Source organism: Mastigoproctus giganteus, chromosome 3 (genome assembly GCF_048544385.1).
Source record: "Mastigoproctus giganteus isolate SK-2022 chromosome 3, ASM4854438v1, whole genome shotgun sequence".
NCBI lineage: Eukaryota > Metazoa > Arthropoda > Arachnida > Uropygi > Thelyphonidae > Mastigoproctus > Mastigoproctus giganteus.
The window spans coordinates 157,578,363-157,595,374 of NC_143577.1; the positions used below are offsets into that span (position 1 = coordinate 157,578,363).

The 17,012-nt window shown below is 36.9% G+C and overlaps 1 protein-coding gene across 2 annotated transcripts in view; it reads right to left on the reverse strand.

Moving 5' to 3' along the window:
• LOC150088352 (inactive tyrosine-protein kinase 7-like) overlaps positions 1-17,012 on the reverse strand; it is a 376,615-nt gene that overhangs the window by 10,473 nt on the left and 349,130 nt on the right. For both annotated transcript variants that reach the window (XM_090369462.1, XM_090369464.1), the window contains exons 10-11: positions 15,412-15,600; positions 2,838-3,050 (exon numbers count right to left, since the gene is read on the reverse strand). In XM_090369462.1, the coding sequence (XP_090225588.1) occupies positions 2,838-3,050; positions 15,412-15,600 (402 nt within the window). The remainder of the gene's footprint in view (positions 1-2,837; positions 3,051-15,411; positions 15,601-17,012) is intronic.

Below are 17,012 nucleotides of genomic sequence, written 5' to 3' on the forward strand. Positions count from 1 at the left end.
TAGAAACATTAACCAAGGTCCATATGGCTAAATTTTCTATGCAGCTTAGGTTTTACATTAAAAAAATGCAAGGTACTGAACTCAAGATAAAGGAAAAGGCTGGGGGGTTAGTAGTGCAGGTTAATGGGATTCTGTCATAGAGAATGCAGACATTTCCTTTTTTTTTGGCTAATTCTGTATAAGCTTGCTTCTTTGCCACTACTAATAGGACCAGGGGCGTTGTAGAGCAGATGTCATCTTTAAGGGCACAAAGGGTGATATTGTTGTACACGTTGGCACTAAGAGTACGAGATCTGTGAAGTATAGGCCAATTTTGAAAAAAAAAAAAAAAAAAAAAAGTTGCAAGTGTCTGCAACTCTGCCCTGGGGAGAATTTTTCTCAGCGTGGTCTGTGCTTGTTAACAGGAGAGGGATACACTTAAACAGAAAAGGTGCAACAATATTTGCTGATGCAATGAAGGCAGTGTTAGGTGTGTTGGAAAACTGCTAGCTTGAGGAGGGGGGTTCACAGGCAGAGATTAAAGTGAAGTACTGGGAGTCATTATGGAACAAGTAAATACATGGGTTGTGTTAGAGTAACTAAGATTAAGGTATTCTATACTATACTTCTAGCACTAATATAGTAAATAAATTTGAAGTGCTGGTCAAAACATCAAAAGCAGATATAGGCAGTACAGAATTGGAGGAGAGGTTATGCTGTTAGTTAAGAAACACAAAATGCAAATCCAATTAACAATGGGAAAATGAGAGTAGGTGTGTGTTATAGGTCTAATGAATCTGATGAGCAAATAGGCCAGTAAATCAGAATGTCTTATAATGGGGGATTTTAACTTTACAAATATTGACTGGATGATTGTTTTCTACAGCAACACTCTTGATCTGATTATCAGCAGTGATCATAGTGTACTGATGACGTTACCAATGGTAAGCCTTCGGGGACTTAATCTTGGAGGGTATTAGGCTTTTCATGCCAACTAAGAAATGATACTGTTCAAGGTTCAGGCCTAAATGGATGTTAGCTGCACATAAATTACCAGGCAACACAAGCCTAGTCTGTAATCAAGTCACAAAGGAGGTTAGGCCGATTATGAGAAATCTTTGGCAAAGAGTTCTTTTCTTATGTAAGCTCTAGAAGGAAAGGGATGAATCAGATTGGTCCACTTAACATAGATGATCATGCTCAGGTAGCTGATAAACTGAATGAGTATTTTGCATCTACATTCACACATGAGGAGTTATTCAAGGAGGGGAATGCCAGAAGTTTGTCAAACTCTAACAGGGAGATAAGTGATTTTGTAATAACTAAGAGCAAAGTGGAGGAGAAATTGTTAAACATAAAAGATGCAGCAAGGGAAGTAAGCAAACCCTTAGAGGCAGGGGAGGTCCCCATAGACTGGAGATGTGCAAATGTATCCCCACTTCACAAAGGATGACCCAAATAATTATAGACCTGTTAGTTTAACTTCTGTTCCGGGGAAAATAATGGAGTCACTGATTAAGGAGATGATACAGGATCACCTAGACAAGACAGCAGTAACAGTTGCGACACAGGCATGGGTTTGTAAAGGGGAAAGTTTTGTCTGACCAATTTGATTGGATTTCAGGAAAGCTTTTGATACTGTGGCACAAAGGGATGGTTGAGTGGGAGAATGTACACTGCTGTACGTGGACTAATGCTATTAGTGGAGTCCCCAAGGGTTCGGTGCTGGGCCCATTGTTGTTTTGTGTATTTATCAATGACCTAATGTCCAAGTTTGCAGTAAAGACAGTATGCTATTGCAACAGGATCAAGAAAAGTTAGGCAGATGGGCTGAGAAGTTTAACATTGACAAATGCAAAGTACTCCATATGGGTAGCAGTAACCCAAAAGAAATGTACCAACTGTGTGGTACTACACTCATGGAGGTGGAGAATGAAAAAGACCTGGGGTTGGGGGGGGGGGGTAATTGTGCAGTCGGGCTGCCAGAGCAGGTGATGGAGTTTTTTTCAATGATATATAGGAATTTTGCTAGCAGAGACAAGGTGGTTATCCCTTTGTATAAGGTAATGATCAGGCCTCAGAGTTGCTAGAACAAGTACAGAGGAGAGGAACAAAGGCTTAAGTTTTGCAAGGTTTGAGCAGGCTCAATGCTGATGGGATATTTCTGCTTGCTCAGATTAAGAAACTGCGGAAAGGTAGTTGATAGCGTAAATAAATTTGACTAGATGGGTGAAATGGGAAGTTTTTTTTTTGGCTGATGCTGTATAAGCTTGCATCACATGCCTCAAGTAATGAGGGGGCATAGATTCAGATTGAGGAAAGACAATTGTAGAATAGATGTGCAGAAATTTGCCTTTGGCCAGCAGGAACAAACTTCCATCTGTTGTAGTGAATGGATGGGAAGGGGTTTTGATTTTATTTTTTTGGCTGATGGGTCCTAAATGGGAGAGGAACTGGAAAAATATCTTTATTCTAGTCCATTACTGAAGCAGCAAAACAGGTGGATCTTGCCCAGTTAGCTAGTCACAAAGTAACAGTATGCAAAAAATACTGTTCTGGTGGATAAAGGAATGATTATGTTGTTATCAGTGGTCACCTGCTCTGATGGAATGTTAGACCTTATTGTAGGCATAGCTTTTAATGACAGAATCAGGGTTTACTCCAACAAGACCTGGTTAAGGACCTTAAATGGGAAAAAAGGATGGTTTGCAGGATATGGGTAGAGAACTTTGTTTTCATAGTGTAACAGATTGTTGGAAATTTTTTTTTTACATTGGATACTATAAAAGCTTTACTATCATTTTGTGATAATCTGTATTGTATAAAACTCTCAGAAAAAAAAAATATATAATACTTACCTAACAACATGACTGTTTGCAAATCATGACGAGGAAACTGAATCCGGTCATAGGAAGACCTACTTTTGCGAGAGTGATGAGATCCTGAACTTTGGGAATGCACTTCTCCATCACTCTTAGCAGAACCATCTTTATTATCTATTGTTGCGGGCGTGTTACATTTGTCTTTCATTTCTGTGTCGAGTTGAATATCTCCATTTTCTGATTTGGCAACTAAAAGAAATGGTCAACGTTCTGTAGTATGTAGAACACTTCCGTATGATACTCTCCAGAAATTAAAACGAAAAAATCGAAAACTTACATTAGAGTAAAAAATAAATAATTAAAAAGAATCTAACGAAAATATTCAAAACGATTTTCCTTCCTGAAGCTGACAATGCTTTTTGACCGTATGTCGCGATCGCAGGAATGAAAATTACCGAATAGGGTTGAACCTGAAACTTAAATAGTGATTATTTGTCTTTGCGCATGCACATAAAGGTCCACGCATTGGAGGTCAAATATGGCCGTCGAACATTAACAGAATTCTCGTGTAATTTAATTTCTATGGTTTCTGCAATTAATAGTCGCGTATAATTATGTTGAACATTAAGCATTTTGGCCTCGTTAAATAAAAAAATATGTTTTACGTTAATGGCATGAAAGGCTAATACGGAGGCTTCACATTGATTTACACGAATATTCAGAGAAAATTGCGTTGAACCTAAGACGGGTCACAATCACCGCAAGAAATGTTGTATACCAAATCATTAATATGTGTTGCGAATGCGGAAAGAACCGAGCAATTGTTCAGTATAGTGTGTAATTTCCGTATTGGCCTGGCCACAATTTTAAATTCGGTATCTTTAAAAAATCTATTAAGCTGGTTGTGCCACTGTTCAACGTATGGGAGAGAAATAAAGTATTGGTTGGTGTAGTATTTTGTATCCTATCCTTAGCCTGTACCCTAATAAAAAACATATGGGTTTGAGCCTGAGTGACTTAATGTCAGAGATCTATCTCTCAACGATTGATCATATACATTTGACACCTTTTCTGTATCACATACTATGGGAGGTATTTAGACAATGTTCTAGTTATTACTGATAGTAGTACTATCCAAGACATTTTACATTCATTTAATAATATTCATTCTAGACTCAAATTTACATTGGAAATGGAGGATACGGATACAAAGTCATTAAACTTTCTAAATTTCACGCTTACTCAGGACTCGAATAAAATCCAATTTAGCATCTATCGAAAACCTACAAACACCGGTATGCTTCTACATTATAATAGCTATCACCCGTTCACCTACAAAAGATCGATTAATTTTAAAAGATTATCTTTAATCAATTTCTAAATACCTATAAATATTCAACGATGGGCTCAGAAATATAAATATTAACTAGCAGGTTCTTAAATAGGGGTTATCCCCTTACCACAATAAACCGAATTAGGGTACAGGCTAAGGATAGGATATAGTAATATCAAAAAATACTTTATTTCTGTCCCATATGTTGAACAGTGGCACAAACAGCTTAATAGATTCTTTAAAGATACCGAATTTAAAATTGTGGCCAGGCCAATACGGAAATTACACACTATACTGAACAATCGCTTGGTTCTTTCCGCGTTCGTAACACAAATTTATGATTTGGTATACAACATTTCTTGCCGTGATTGCGACTCATCTTACCAAGGTTCGACGCGATTTTCTCTGAATATTCGTGTAAATCAACACGAAGCCTCAGTATTAGCCTTTCGTGAAAAACATACGCGACTATTAATTACAGAAACCGTAGAAATTAAATTACACGAGAATTCTGTTAATATTCGGCGGCCATATTTGATCTCCAACGTGTTGACCTTTACATGCATGCGCAAAGACAAATAATCACTATTTAAGTTTCAACCCTATTTGGTAATTTTCATTAGATTCTTTTTAATTTCTGGAGAGTATCGTATGGAAGTGTTATATGTACTATATTGAGGTAAACTCCTCTTATTATTTTACAAATATTATATTGTCAATGAATCAGTAAGAAATAAATTTCTAAGGCTGTATATATATATTTTTTTAATACGATTTTGACAGGAGTCAACCCCTCTGGTTTTTTATTCTTCTCTATTCAGAAGTGTTATGTATGCAATGAATACAGGAACTCCTAGACTTATTTATTCATCTCATGTGCAGGAAAAATTACAAAAAAAGAGGGGAATAACGTCAGTAAGTTTTACCTCTTGAGCATCGTTTCCAGAATCAACGTCTTCAAAGTACGCCGCTCAACCTTACGAAAGAACATATGGATGACTGGACAGTGGCTTTTTTCTTTTCGCTGTAGATTTCTTTGTAGCAAGCAAGCATATCATTCACCCCTCTGTTAACTTATAAGAATTGTCAGGATCCATCTTCTCAAACTTCGCCAACACATTACAAAATTTCTCTGGCAGTGAAGTGTCTCGGCTTCTCCTTTGGTTCGTCTTGAGCTTCATCAGCATTTTCTTCTTTCACTATCGCTTCCTGCAAGTCAATAAGTTCTTCCCCTATTAACTCCTTTATGTCTTTAGCATCAACCTCCAACTGAAGTACCTCTTCAAATCCTTCGAAGCTGTGGGCATATTTTCTTCCATGTGCCATTTAAACAACTTTTAGTAATTTCTGCCTAGGCCTTATTAATGTTTAAGATGGCGTGGTAAATATTGTAAGATTTCCAAAAGTCTCTTAATTTTCTCATAGTATGCTTTTAAATTTGAAATAACACCCTGATCCATAGGTTGGATGAGTGAAGTCGTGTTTTGCGGTAGAAATAAGACTCTTGTTCGAATTGAAATAATCTAGATCCGTACGATGTCCAGGAACATTGCCTAATAGAAGCAAAATCGTGAAAGGAACGTCGTTGTCTTTACATTATTTCTTAACCTCGGGAATGAAGCAACATTTAAACCAATCCTCAGAGAGGGATATTGTTATCCATGCTTTCTGGTTTGAGCGGAAATGCATGGGTAGGGTGGCTTTATTGATGCCCTTAAATGCACAAGGATTTCCAGAATGGTACACGAGCAGTGGTTTTAATCTGTAATCTCGCACTGCATTAGCCCCATCTTTTGACTCCTTGAAACGAAACCTGGCATTGTATGTTTGATCCTGCATTTTTTTTCCAATACTGAGCAGTCTCATTAATGTTAAATATTTGCCTTCATCAATAATTTCTCTGCGTCTTCACCACATACTTTAGTGTTTTGGAAACCACTCGTTTCTTGCCACAAACTTGGGTTCGCCATACTTATCCTTAATATCTTTATAAATACTTGTTGCTCAAATGGTCATTAGACTCAGGGGCACTCACTTCTGAATCTGATTTTCCATTCATATTATTAACAGCTGTTCCATCTTTGCTATAGCACCTGAACATTGTTTTGTGATCACGGCTGATCTTAAGTGCATTGATCCTTTGACATGCGCACTGTCCTTTAAAATAGTTTTCACTGTTGAAGCAGCAAGACAATTCCCTTGCAATAGATGACAAACTTTGTCCTGCTTTGTACTTCTTAATCATTTTCATCTTCATTTCATGGCACTGCCAGCATTTGCACTTCCCGTTCATCATTGTAAATAGGAATGAAGAGAAGTTTCTGAAAATTTGTTTTTTTATATGATTGAAGATTTCAGTGAAGTTGAACACATTTCGCTATAATAGCGTAAAAATCCACACAATTGCAGTTATCGCAAATGCAATAAGATCGAGTTTACTACCCGTTTATAATTAGATGCACAAACAGAAAATCCCAATAAACTGGAAAGTGTTTTATGGTCATGACCTCTAGAAAAATATCACAAAGGCATTCAAAATTGATTCTTATAATGGGAACATATGAAAGTGTGGTGCAACCTCCAAGAACTTGGAACGAATTAAAAAAAACAACCAATGTGTTACTGGGTTCACATTATGTGATATCTCCATTTATTCCCACGGGCTGGGAAAAACTTACCTAAAATCAAGTGGTTCTTGTACCTTTCTATATATAAATGATGCTTTATCTTACATCACATATGGTGGACTGTATGTCAACCCTATTAACCCACAATGGGGGCACCTGACAGGTGCCCTTTTATATTTTTTCTTGGAAATAAAAGCTTAGTCTGTTCCATTTTAAACTACATTGCTTCCTGCATTACCATCTTTATGCTGTGAAAACAATAAATCTTTAAAAACAGTATTGGTGCTTGTCTAGTACCATAGCAATCTTCAACCAAAATATTTACAGAAACGGGGGAGCGACACCTGTGAAGTACTCCACCATCGCTTCTGATACTTAAACTGTAATTCCAGTATATATATTCCTCACATAACACTGCTCTGTTTTGAACAGAAAGTAATGGTTTTTGGAATCATATGAGTACACGTTGCTTGTGCAGAACTGCACTGATAGGATAATGAAGGTGCTATATAGAATTACACGGGAAGTGGTTTAGACTAGATTGTAGAAAGTTTTCTTTTACCAACCTGTTCCAGCAATCACTGACTCACTGGAACAGGTTGGTTGCCTATGTGAGAAGGTAAGGAAATAATTTGTATTTTCTGCCCATTGCAGCAAAAGCCACTGGCTTCCTTGCACTCTAGGGCTATTACTATAATTATGGAAAATCAGGTAACCAGCTCTGTGGAGCTTCCAACGGCTCATTTTCTATGAAAATTTATTTCTTTTTACCTTTTCAAGATTCCCTAAGTACTAGTAGAAGAATTGAAATTGTTTCAATAGGCATAGAGTTTTTGTAGTCAAGCTATAGTAGAGGCAAAAAACTGATGTTCTTGTTACTTTTGTGCCAGAAGTTTACTGAAAAACTTCTTTAGTTTTGTTGTACATTTTGGCAAATGTACAATTAGCCTGCTATAAAATACAAATTGCTAGTCTCTGATGTGTTCACAGCCCTTATGTATTCTTCAGTCTGAACTTTGATTTTGCTAAAAGATGGAAAATTTGGGCCTAAGGCACATTAGGCCCAAAAAATTCAATTATTTTAATGGCATAATTTTTGATTAGTGCCCTCACAGTAATTATTTTGCATAGCACAGGACAACAGGCTTTCAGCCTGGCAGATTTAGAGGTTATTGAAATGCCATTATTTCCCCCCCCCCATTTATATTCTATTAATGTAAGAAACTAAATACAGTAAGCTGTATCTCATTGAAATAAATATGAGACAGTCAGTTAGTTCTGCTTTCCTGAACGATTTAGACAAAGGTTGGTGGAAATGAGAATTTCATTGGGCTTAAAGCCCAAGATATATTTATGAAATAGGAGTGTTTGCATTCAGACCTCTCTTGCACTTTAGATGATTATGACTGCAGCCAGTTATCTCCTTTTAACATATGCAGATGAGTCAAATGTGTATGACCTGGATAAAACTTCATATTTATTTTTCCTGAAGGTGGGACGTTAAGGTTGTTACCAGATTTCACTAAGTTTAGTGTGACTGTTCTCAGTGAGAATTTATATTATATTCAGTGCTCATAACGTATATAGGGGTAGTATTTTCCCCATTATGGCTTTTGTATAAAAGTTGGGAACTTTGATACTTCGCCAATAACACAATCACTTCATGTAGGAGACTTAACTCTATTTGTCCTTTTCATTAGAGACATTCTAAAATGGTTTGAGATAAATAGGGATCTTTATAGGTTTAATATCTCTGATCCATTAGCTAATGAATCATTCAATTTCACACTTGTTTACAAAGGGAGTCAGTGATACAGAATGTGGTTACTGTTGTAACCATTAATATAAAACTGGATGCCACAAGTTACAGGACAAATAAGAGAGCAATTAATTGGAAATGGTAGGGTGTACAGTGTTTCTAATACCTAGTTTGTAGTGCCTGGTCTGCACTATCTTGCATTTGTTAAATTCCATCTGCAATCAACCACCCCCTTTATCCATAGCAGTAACTTTCCCTTAATACCACAATACTCCAATTTGTACAGCAGTCTTTTAGGTGGAACAATCACCTCCTTAATGAAGTATTTCTGCTGTACTCTTAAGGCTAGATTTCTAATGAGGCCATTTAAAGGATCTTGCTGGAGTGACGATGAAAATTCACCAGATCTTATCTGAAATAACAGTAATTATTGTTCATGTATATATGTGAATGGTATAATTAGTCTCATCACCCAGTGATCTGTCTGGTGCATGTTTTTTCTTATGAAAAATACTTGTTGACCTATGTTATTTATTGAATTCTTCCTTATGATATCAGTGGATTCATTCCATTGGTGTATCATCATGAGTCCAAGGTAGGCTTTCACAGACCCCTTACATAATTATGCATGGATAACAATAAACATTTGCCTCATGGAAACCCACATTTTTTTTTTTTCTCCATCACTTTAAAAAAAAATAGTTCTCTTGGGACAACAGCAGCATATTATATCCTCTTGATTGATTTGTAGTGATGTTTGTTTTGTTCAGATGAAACTGCCAAGGAATCAATTCTATGGCAAAAGGTTTTCCCAGAATTTAATTGATCCTCTGCAGTATTGAAATCCCAAGACAATTAGTAGTGGCCTAATCATCTCATCCCTGTATGTTAATCTGGGATTACTCATTCTTCCATCAATAAACAATGGACCTCCATTGATAACTACTCTGTCTTCTCTCACTCAACAATCCCTAACATGAAACACTTTTCTGAAATTTAAGTATGTGATGTCAAAATATCTACGCTAACAGGTCTGCAATTACTAGTGTTTACATAAGTAAAGCCTTTGCCAGAGACTTCTTATGTCTGCATTAGCTTGCCTAACCTCCTTTGTGACTTAATTGAGGACTAGTTTATATGCACTCCATACATTTTTCTTGTCTGCTGCAAATCTCATCAGTATACTCAGAAACAGAATGTGTCTTTGATATCCACACCTGACCAGTAATTTAAATTCATTTATTGTAATCCTGAACAGAATTGCAAACAGTTTTAATCCTATCAGAATGCAGAACTTTCTGGTGCTCTTAGCAATGAACACACATTGATGGCATAATGTTAACTAAATTAGTTTATGGACCTAATAAAAAAAAAAAAAACACCAATTCACACATATTTCAGCAGAAGTAGACTTTGAAGGCCAAGTAAATAACTAAGATACAAAGGGTACTAGGAAAGTTTTGCAATACAGCTTTGTTTATTTAATTTTTTCAAAGTAATTTCCTCTACATTCAATACACCTCTCCATCCTCCGAAACCAATCTTTAAACCAGTTCTGCCAAGTTTCACTAGGGAGTAAAGCACACTCGTTGTCCCAAGCCCGTAGAAGGTCCTCATCACTGGAAAACCGCCTCCCTTTTAGCTTCATTTTCACATGCGGGAACAGTGCAAAGTCGCAGGGAGCAAGGTCTGAACTGTAGGGAGGGTGCTCGAGAAGTTTCAGTCCTGTCGTGGTGAAATATTCGGTGCAGGCTTTGGCGCGGTGAGCTTTAGCATTATCGTGATGGCGGTACCAGGTGTCCATTCTTGACTTTGACCGCAGGTTCTTCATAGATCCAATGACTTTAGGCAGGCATTGTTCAGTATACCACTTAGCTGTGACTGTCTTCTGCGTGTCCAAAACGACACGTTCCACAATTCCACTCGATTTGAAAAATACAGCTATCATTTTCTTCTTTACAGATCGGGATTTTCTGACAATTACGGGTGTGTCGTCATCATCAAAAACCCAAACTTTGTTTTGAGCCTTGGTCGGCAGATCGTAATAGTACAGCCAAGTCTCGTCACCTGTCACGATGTTGTTCACATACCGAGATTGTCCCTTATCAAACTTTTTTAACATCTCCCGGCACCAAGTCACACGTCGTGTCATCTGCTCTTCAGTCAGTTGATGCGGCACCCAGAGAGAACAAAGTTTCTTCACGTGCAAATGATCTTGCAGAATCGAACGAATTGCTGGTGCATTTAGGCCCAAAGTATCCTCTATCTGTTGGTAGGTCACTCGCCTGTTTTCGTCAAGCATTTTCCTCACAGCAGTAACGTTTTCCTCCGTAATTGACGTTCGTGGCCTTCCCGGCCTCTCAGAATCCTCCAGAGTGAAATTTCCCCTTTGGAATTCTCTATACCACCTGAATATCGTTGTACGATGTGGACAATCATCATCTAGTGCAAGAGTCATTTCTTCTAAGCACTGGTCTATGGTTAAACCACGCACAAAATTATACCGCAAAACTGTCCTTATCTCATTTCGTGACCACGATGCCATCGCAAGCACTTTACACTCTCACTACTAATGAATAACTGAGCCCATCGACTTGGCACGGCGGCTACTATGCACGTATGAACATGTCTCAACATGCAGCAACAAGCAGCTTCCTGTGATTCATTGTTGCGTCATATTGCAAAACTTTCCTAGTACCCTTTGTATAACTGCACTACTAATATGATAGGAGCCAAACAAGAATTGTTTAATTTTCCAGTGTTGAGTGAAGAAAAGCTGATCATCCCAAAATGATCTGCCTTTTACTTGTGTGAACTTGAAAAGTTTCAAGCTGATAGGAAAAATAAACATCCCTCCCTCAGGGTATTTTGGATCTAACTAAAAGTTAATCTACCCTTCAAGGGTGAATGTAGGAAATTGCTGTGTAATATGACTGGTCACAGTCATGGATGCAAGCAAGATTATTTGAGTTCTACAAGTTTCAAAATTTTGTTTGACTTATTGAAGTGGGGATTAAGTAATATATTACTGTGCCTGCAGATTTAAACACATTGTAATGTTTTGCTCTAGTGAGTGCTTTAAAGATATGTAAATAATACTCCATGTGATGAGAGTCAGTAAAGGTTGAAACAGTTGTCTAGCTTAGTTGATTTCAGTCTTGTCTTATTTCTTGCAAAAAAGGATTCTTCTGCTCCTGTGCATAAGCAATTACAAATATTGCTTCCTCTGCATAAAAAAAAATTAATGATTCATCTCTAACAGAGTCTTTCCATTCTCATAAATGTTCTGGAGATACCTCCATAATTCCTGCTCCCTCTTTCAAAGCAGTCTGAACATGTGCTGTTATCACTCAATATCCTTTTACTGTCCAACTTTCCCTCATAATTACAATCTGCAGAAGTCAATATATGTCTTTCATTTCCTCAACTATGCATGGTAATAAGTACTAATAGTTCTTGTTTGGGATTTTCATTAAAAAAAATAAAAAATGGGTCAACTTATGGATAATAATGTCACTGCATCAAAGTGTTTATTTTAATGTGATCTTTGACTTTCAGAAATGTAGAGATGTTGGTATTCTATTAGATTTCAAATGAAAGATGTTGCAGACTTTGCCCTATTCATTACTAGGGATAATTTCCAGCTTCCAAAACATATACTGCTTCTTATCTAATGATGGCAAGAAGTACTGTAAATGTGTCTGCAATGGACTGAAGGGCTTTGCTGGCATAACATTTAAAAGAAACAAGCAAATTGCTTTTTCCAAAACTTTTTGATCATGAATCAGTACTGGTTGTTTTCATTCCTTGGGAAAACTATGCTATGTAGTTAATAGAAAATTTATAACAGTCTTGTGCTTATGCATATGAGTTACTTTATGTATTCTTGTATTATTGGTGGTCTCCAGGATTTCTCCCATATGCTGCCGACTGGGCACCTGGTTCCCATCCAAGGTCTGCTACACTAGGGAAAGGAATCTCCTAGAAATAGTTTACTAGTGGAGAATTAACAAAAACATCAAAATGTGTTACACATTTAACACATGGTTGGTTACCTTACCCATAGTTTAAATTAAATTACATCAGTATGCCTGGGTGGCAGATAATCATAAAACAGTGTATAGAATTTCAAGCAATTAAATAAGCCAATGGCAAAATCACTCATGAATTGTTATTAATCCACAAAAGTAAACTGACCTAGATATGAATGTTAACAACATATTCAGGTTCGATGATACAATTCCCTCTTCCATCTTGAGTGAGGTAGTTATTCTTGTTTTCAAGAAATTTGTATAAGTCACATTCATCATATATACTGACTGAGTGATCACCCTTATGAAAAGTGAATGTGACCCGTTGACCTACGTAGCATGGATAAGGTGTCAGTGGTTCAGTAGGTAGTAAAAGGAAGGATTGTGGGAGCTCAACGAGCTAGTGCCTCGATTTCCCAAACTGGTGGGGTGTTCGAGAACTGCCGTAGTTAAAGTGTACCGGGACTGATGTCAAAATGGTCAAATAACAGTCCGATGACTCATACATGGGCTATACCAGCAGACAACCCCTATGGCATCCTCTCCTAACCAAGGTTCATCAGCGTAAAAGTCTTGCCTGGTGCAAAGAGCATGCAAGTTGGAAGAATGGAGTCACATTATTTACTCCATGGTGTGGAGCAACATATCAGTGGTCTTTACTATTTACACTTTTTCCCGAATGGCGTGAGGAACACAGTTTGGGCTCCGAACTCCCCTGATATCAATCCCATGTCGGATAGTTGCTGTACTGAGGGCAAAAGGAGGACCTACGAAGTATTAGATAGGTGGTCATCTCTGTATATTTCTTAAGATTTGCAGTTCAGATCTATAGTTAATGACATTCGAATATCAGATGTTGCACTGTCTCTGGTACGCCGCAATGGAGAAGAAACCAATCCGTCCCGATATCAAAAAGGTAATATGTAAGCCAGGATTAAATGAGCCCAATCATATTTATTAAATTCTTCCATTTGAGGTAAAAACTGTGTCCACAAAAGAAACTGACTTTGTTATTTGCTTCATTAACTCCTCCAAATGGTCAGTCATGAGGGGTGAACACTCCAATTTCTAATACAGCGACATTATAAAAGGCTGCCCGGAGGGAGGAGATGGTCAGACTGGATCAACTCCTACAGCAGCTGTATTAGGACCATTCCACATAATTGAAGTTGTGTTTGTTAGGGTAAGAATTTTCTTTCTGCAAGCTTATCTCTAGATAATTTAAGAGTGGATCAATGTGGTTGGGAACATTTGCATTTATAAAGTAAAGTTGACCAAACACAACTCCAAGCAGAATGTTTTGTATATAAACTATTGAGTCTAGTTATGGTAATAGAAGGCTTCCGTAGCAGAGTGCAGCAGCACACGCTCTTTGAGTAGACGGGGTTCAAGGCTCTGACTGCTAAATACAGTCGATCTGCCAACCTGCACTGGACCAGTGTGGCAGATTATGATTCATTTCCCTCAGCATGAATTGTTCAGTAGGCTTCCATCCCCGCAGTTTATGGTAATAGATAGATCTGCCGACCTCATTTTCCCCCCATTCCTGACTGGACAAGTTAAGGCAATCCTTAAGTACTAAATGTAATTAGTTCTCGAGCATTCATGCTCAGACTTTCTTTTTTTCTCAACTTGCATCTATTTGTTGCCCATAATGTCTGTAACCTATCATGAAGCCAGCATATGAGACTCAGAGTTAAGCAAAACACAATGGGGGTTATTTATAGATTTTACTTTCACCCGTTTAAGCTTTAACATAAAATTCTTAGGAACAGCTTGCTTTGAAAACGCGGTCATCATTTGCACGAATTAAAACTAGGTGTTTAACCTGTCTTAAAAATAATCTCTTATCAGTACTACAAGTTCCATAAGCAGTTTCCTGTCAGATGCAACTTACAGCCCTTTGTTTTTGGGAAAACACCACCTGATTTCTCAGGAAATTAAACAAATATTAAAAAACTTTTATTGTATCTAAAACTGTATGTTGCCTGTCAATAAACAGACACTCAGTAGCTCAATACCAACCAGTTCTTTTAGACTATTGTCTAGTATATCAGGTCACCTGGCATGAAAAACTTTTATCAGACATTATTATATATAACATACAAAGATTGTATTGAGAACCAAAATGTCCTTTGGTTGTCACAAAAAACAGGTCATACACATTTTAAGTATTTACCAATGGTGTATGTAATTGTACCACTACCTGGCAATCTCCTGTGTTTAGTTGCTATGGCTAACATTTAAACAACAGTGTATATATATATTTAGCAATAGCCAACTGAAATCTCCCCTTGAGCAAGGTGCAACCACCCTACAGAACACTCAGTTTCTTGCCCAATATTTCAGAACTAACAGTCTAAGATAGATTTTCTATAAGGCAGCCAAAGAACCCTTCCTTTTTTTTTTAACTTAACCTGGTCATACACAGTGGTGTATGCTTACTTATTATTGACCCATTTTTGTGGGATAAGAATTTGCTGTAAAAGAACTCTGATGAAATTTTGTATGTACATATCATGGTATGAGTAGTAAATAAAACATTGTTTTTTTATGGCTAATTTTTAAAAGAATGGTGGTTGCCTAGCTTGCTGTTTTGTTTTAGAACAGAGAGGGAAAAAAAACTGTAACAACTCACTTTACTTTTTTTTTTTACAGATAGTAAGAATTTGTATACCACCAGTACATTAGTGCTTAAAAGTAACTTCACTGAATATAATGCCATGCATCCCCAAATTTCTTCTCACTTCAATTGTTTTATTAAGTAATATACACTTAAAAGAAAAGTTCATAATGTAAATTATACGTGACAAAGTAATGATAAAAACATTTTTTTTAAGTTATTTTCTTTCCTATTTACCTTCAGCAGTGGCTTGAGCCAGTAGCAATGCTTTTCTTCTAGCTCTTCGAAAGCGACACCAAATCATAAGACCCATTACTAGAATGATGTACACAGCAGCGGCTCCAAGGGTAATAGTAACAGTTTTTGTCATAGTGCTTTCTGCATGCTCTCCTTTTCCTATGAAGTTTGGGCTGTAATCTTCTGCACCTGTTAGTAATAGCTAACTAAGGATAACTCTGAATATACAAAAATGTATTTAAGTGATCTAATCACTAGATTGACCCCAATGAAGTGAAAATTTTAATGACTGGTATAGAACTACTTTTTAAAATTAAGTTGTTTGCAGACTAAACTTAGATTAACTTTACTTTCATCATCAATTGGATACAGGTGGCTGCATATAAAATTTATTGCAATTGATGTTAAATAGTACCTTTAAAATTTACTTACCATATTCCTTCAAACAGCTGGAGGTTGTGATTTTGATGACAAGTTGCTTGTTTTTAAAGAATGCATAATCATCAGTTTATGCTTTTTGGGATTAATTAATAAGGTACAGTAAGCAACGATCAACCCAAGGAGTTCACTGAGCTAGGAGGTTTGGAAAAAGAAATAGTAAAGCTAAAATATTAAAAGGCTGTTAACAGTGACTGGTGTCTTCCTAAATTGTCCTTGCTTTGCTATGACAACACCAGAGCACACAGTTCTTAGCCACCTTGAGATTTATTCCCAAAAGTCAAAAAAAATTGAGTGGAATAAATATGTCCAGAGAAGACTGGTCAAACTGCAAAAATTTGAAGTATGTAACTTTTGTATTCACCCTTGTATGTGTATAAAAACCCGAACCTATGTTCCAGCTGCCGTCTTTAAATTAACTAATCAGTTTGTATTAAGCAATAGTTTGCTCTTCTCCCTGTCCAATAAAAAAAAATTCCTTCTAAAGACAGCAAACATTTTATGTATACCAGTCATGGGGGACTACTGGAGAACAGTAGTCCTTTGTGATTGATACAGCATGCTGCCTATCGAACTGATATTAATTCAGCAAATTCATAAATGTATTAAAATTCAGTTCACCAATTAAACCCTGGAAATACCCATTCATACAATAACTCCTCTGATTTACACACTAGGAAGATAGTTATATTTTACTCTTTGCCAAGTAAAAAGGACCCAAGACTAGAAGTGATTCAACAGCCTCAAGTAATGTTTTTATTTATGCAGTAAAACACCTGGCAAAAACATTGATAAATAGAACTGCCCTCTTAGTCCAGAAATCAAATGTATTATGTTGGTTATTCTCATAAACTAGGCCTTCACAACATATATAATTAAATTTACCAGTCTATGATGAAGATCACCTTGAAATTCCCTGGATTTATGTAGAGCTGTCAGTATTTATTCTTTCTCCTAGCTGGCCAACTGAAAATATATTTTATGCTGTAGCCCAGTTGTTCATCTAGTAAAAGGATCAAGGCAGATATGATCACTAGTTACTCATTCATAATTTTTGAATCCAGCATGCCAAGAACTGTTTGTGCACTAATCCTCCACTGCTTTCCCCAATATATTGAAAACAAATGAGGTTGTATGACTGCCCCTTAACAAATCTGTACTCT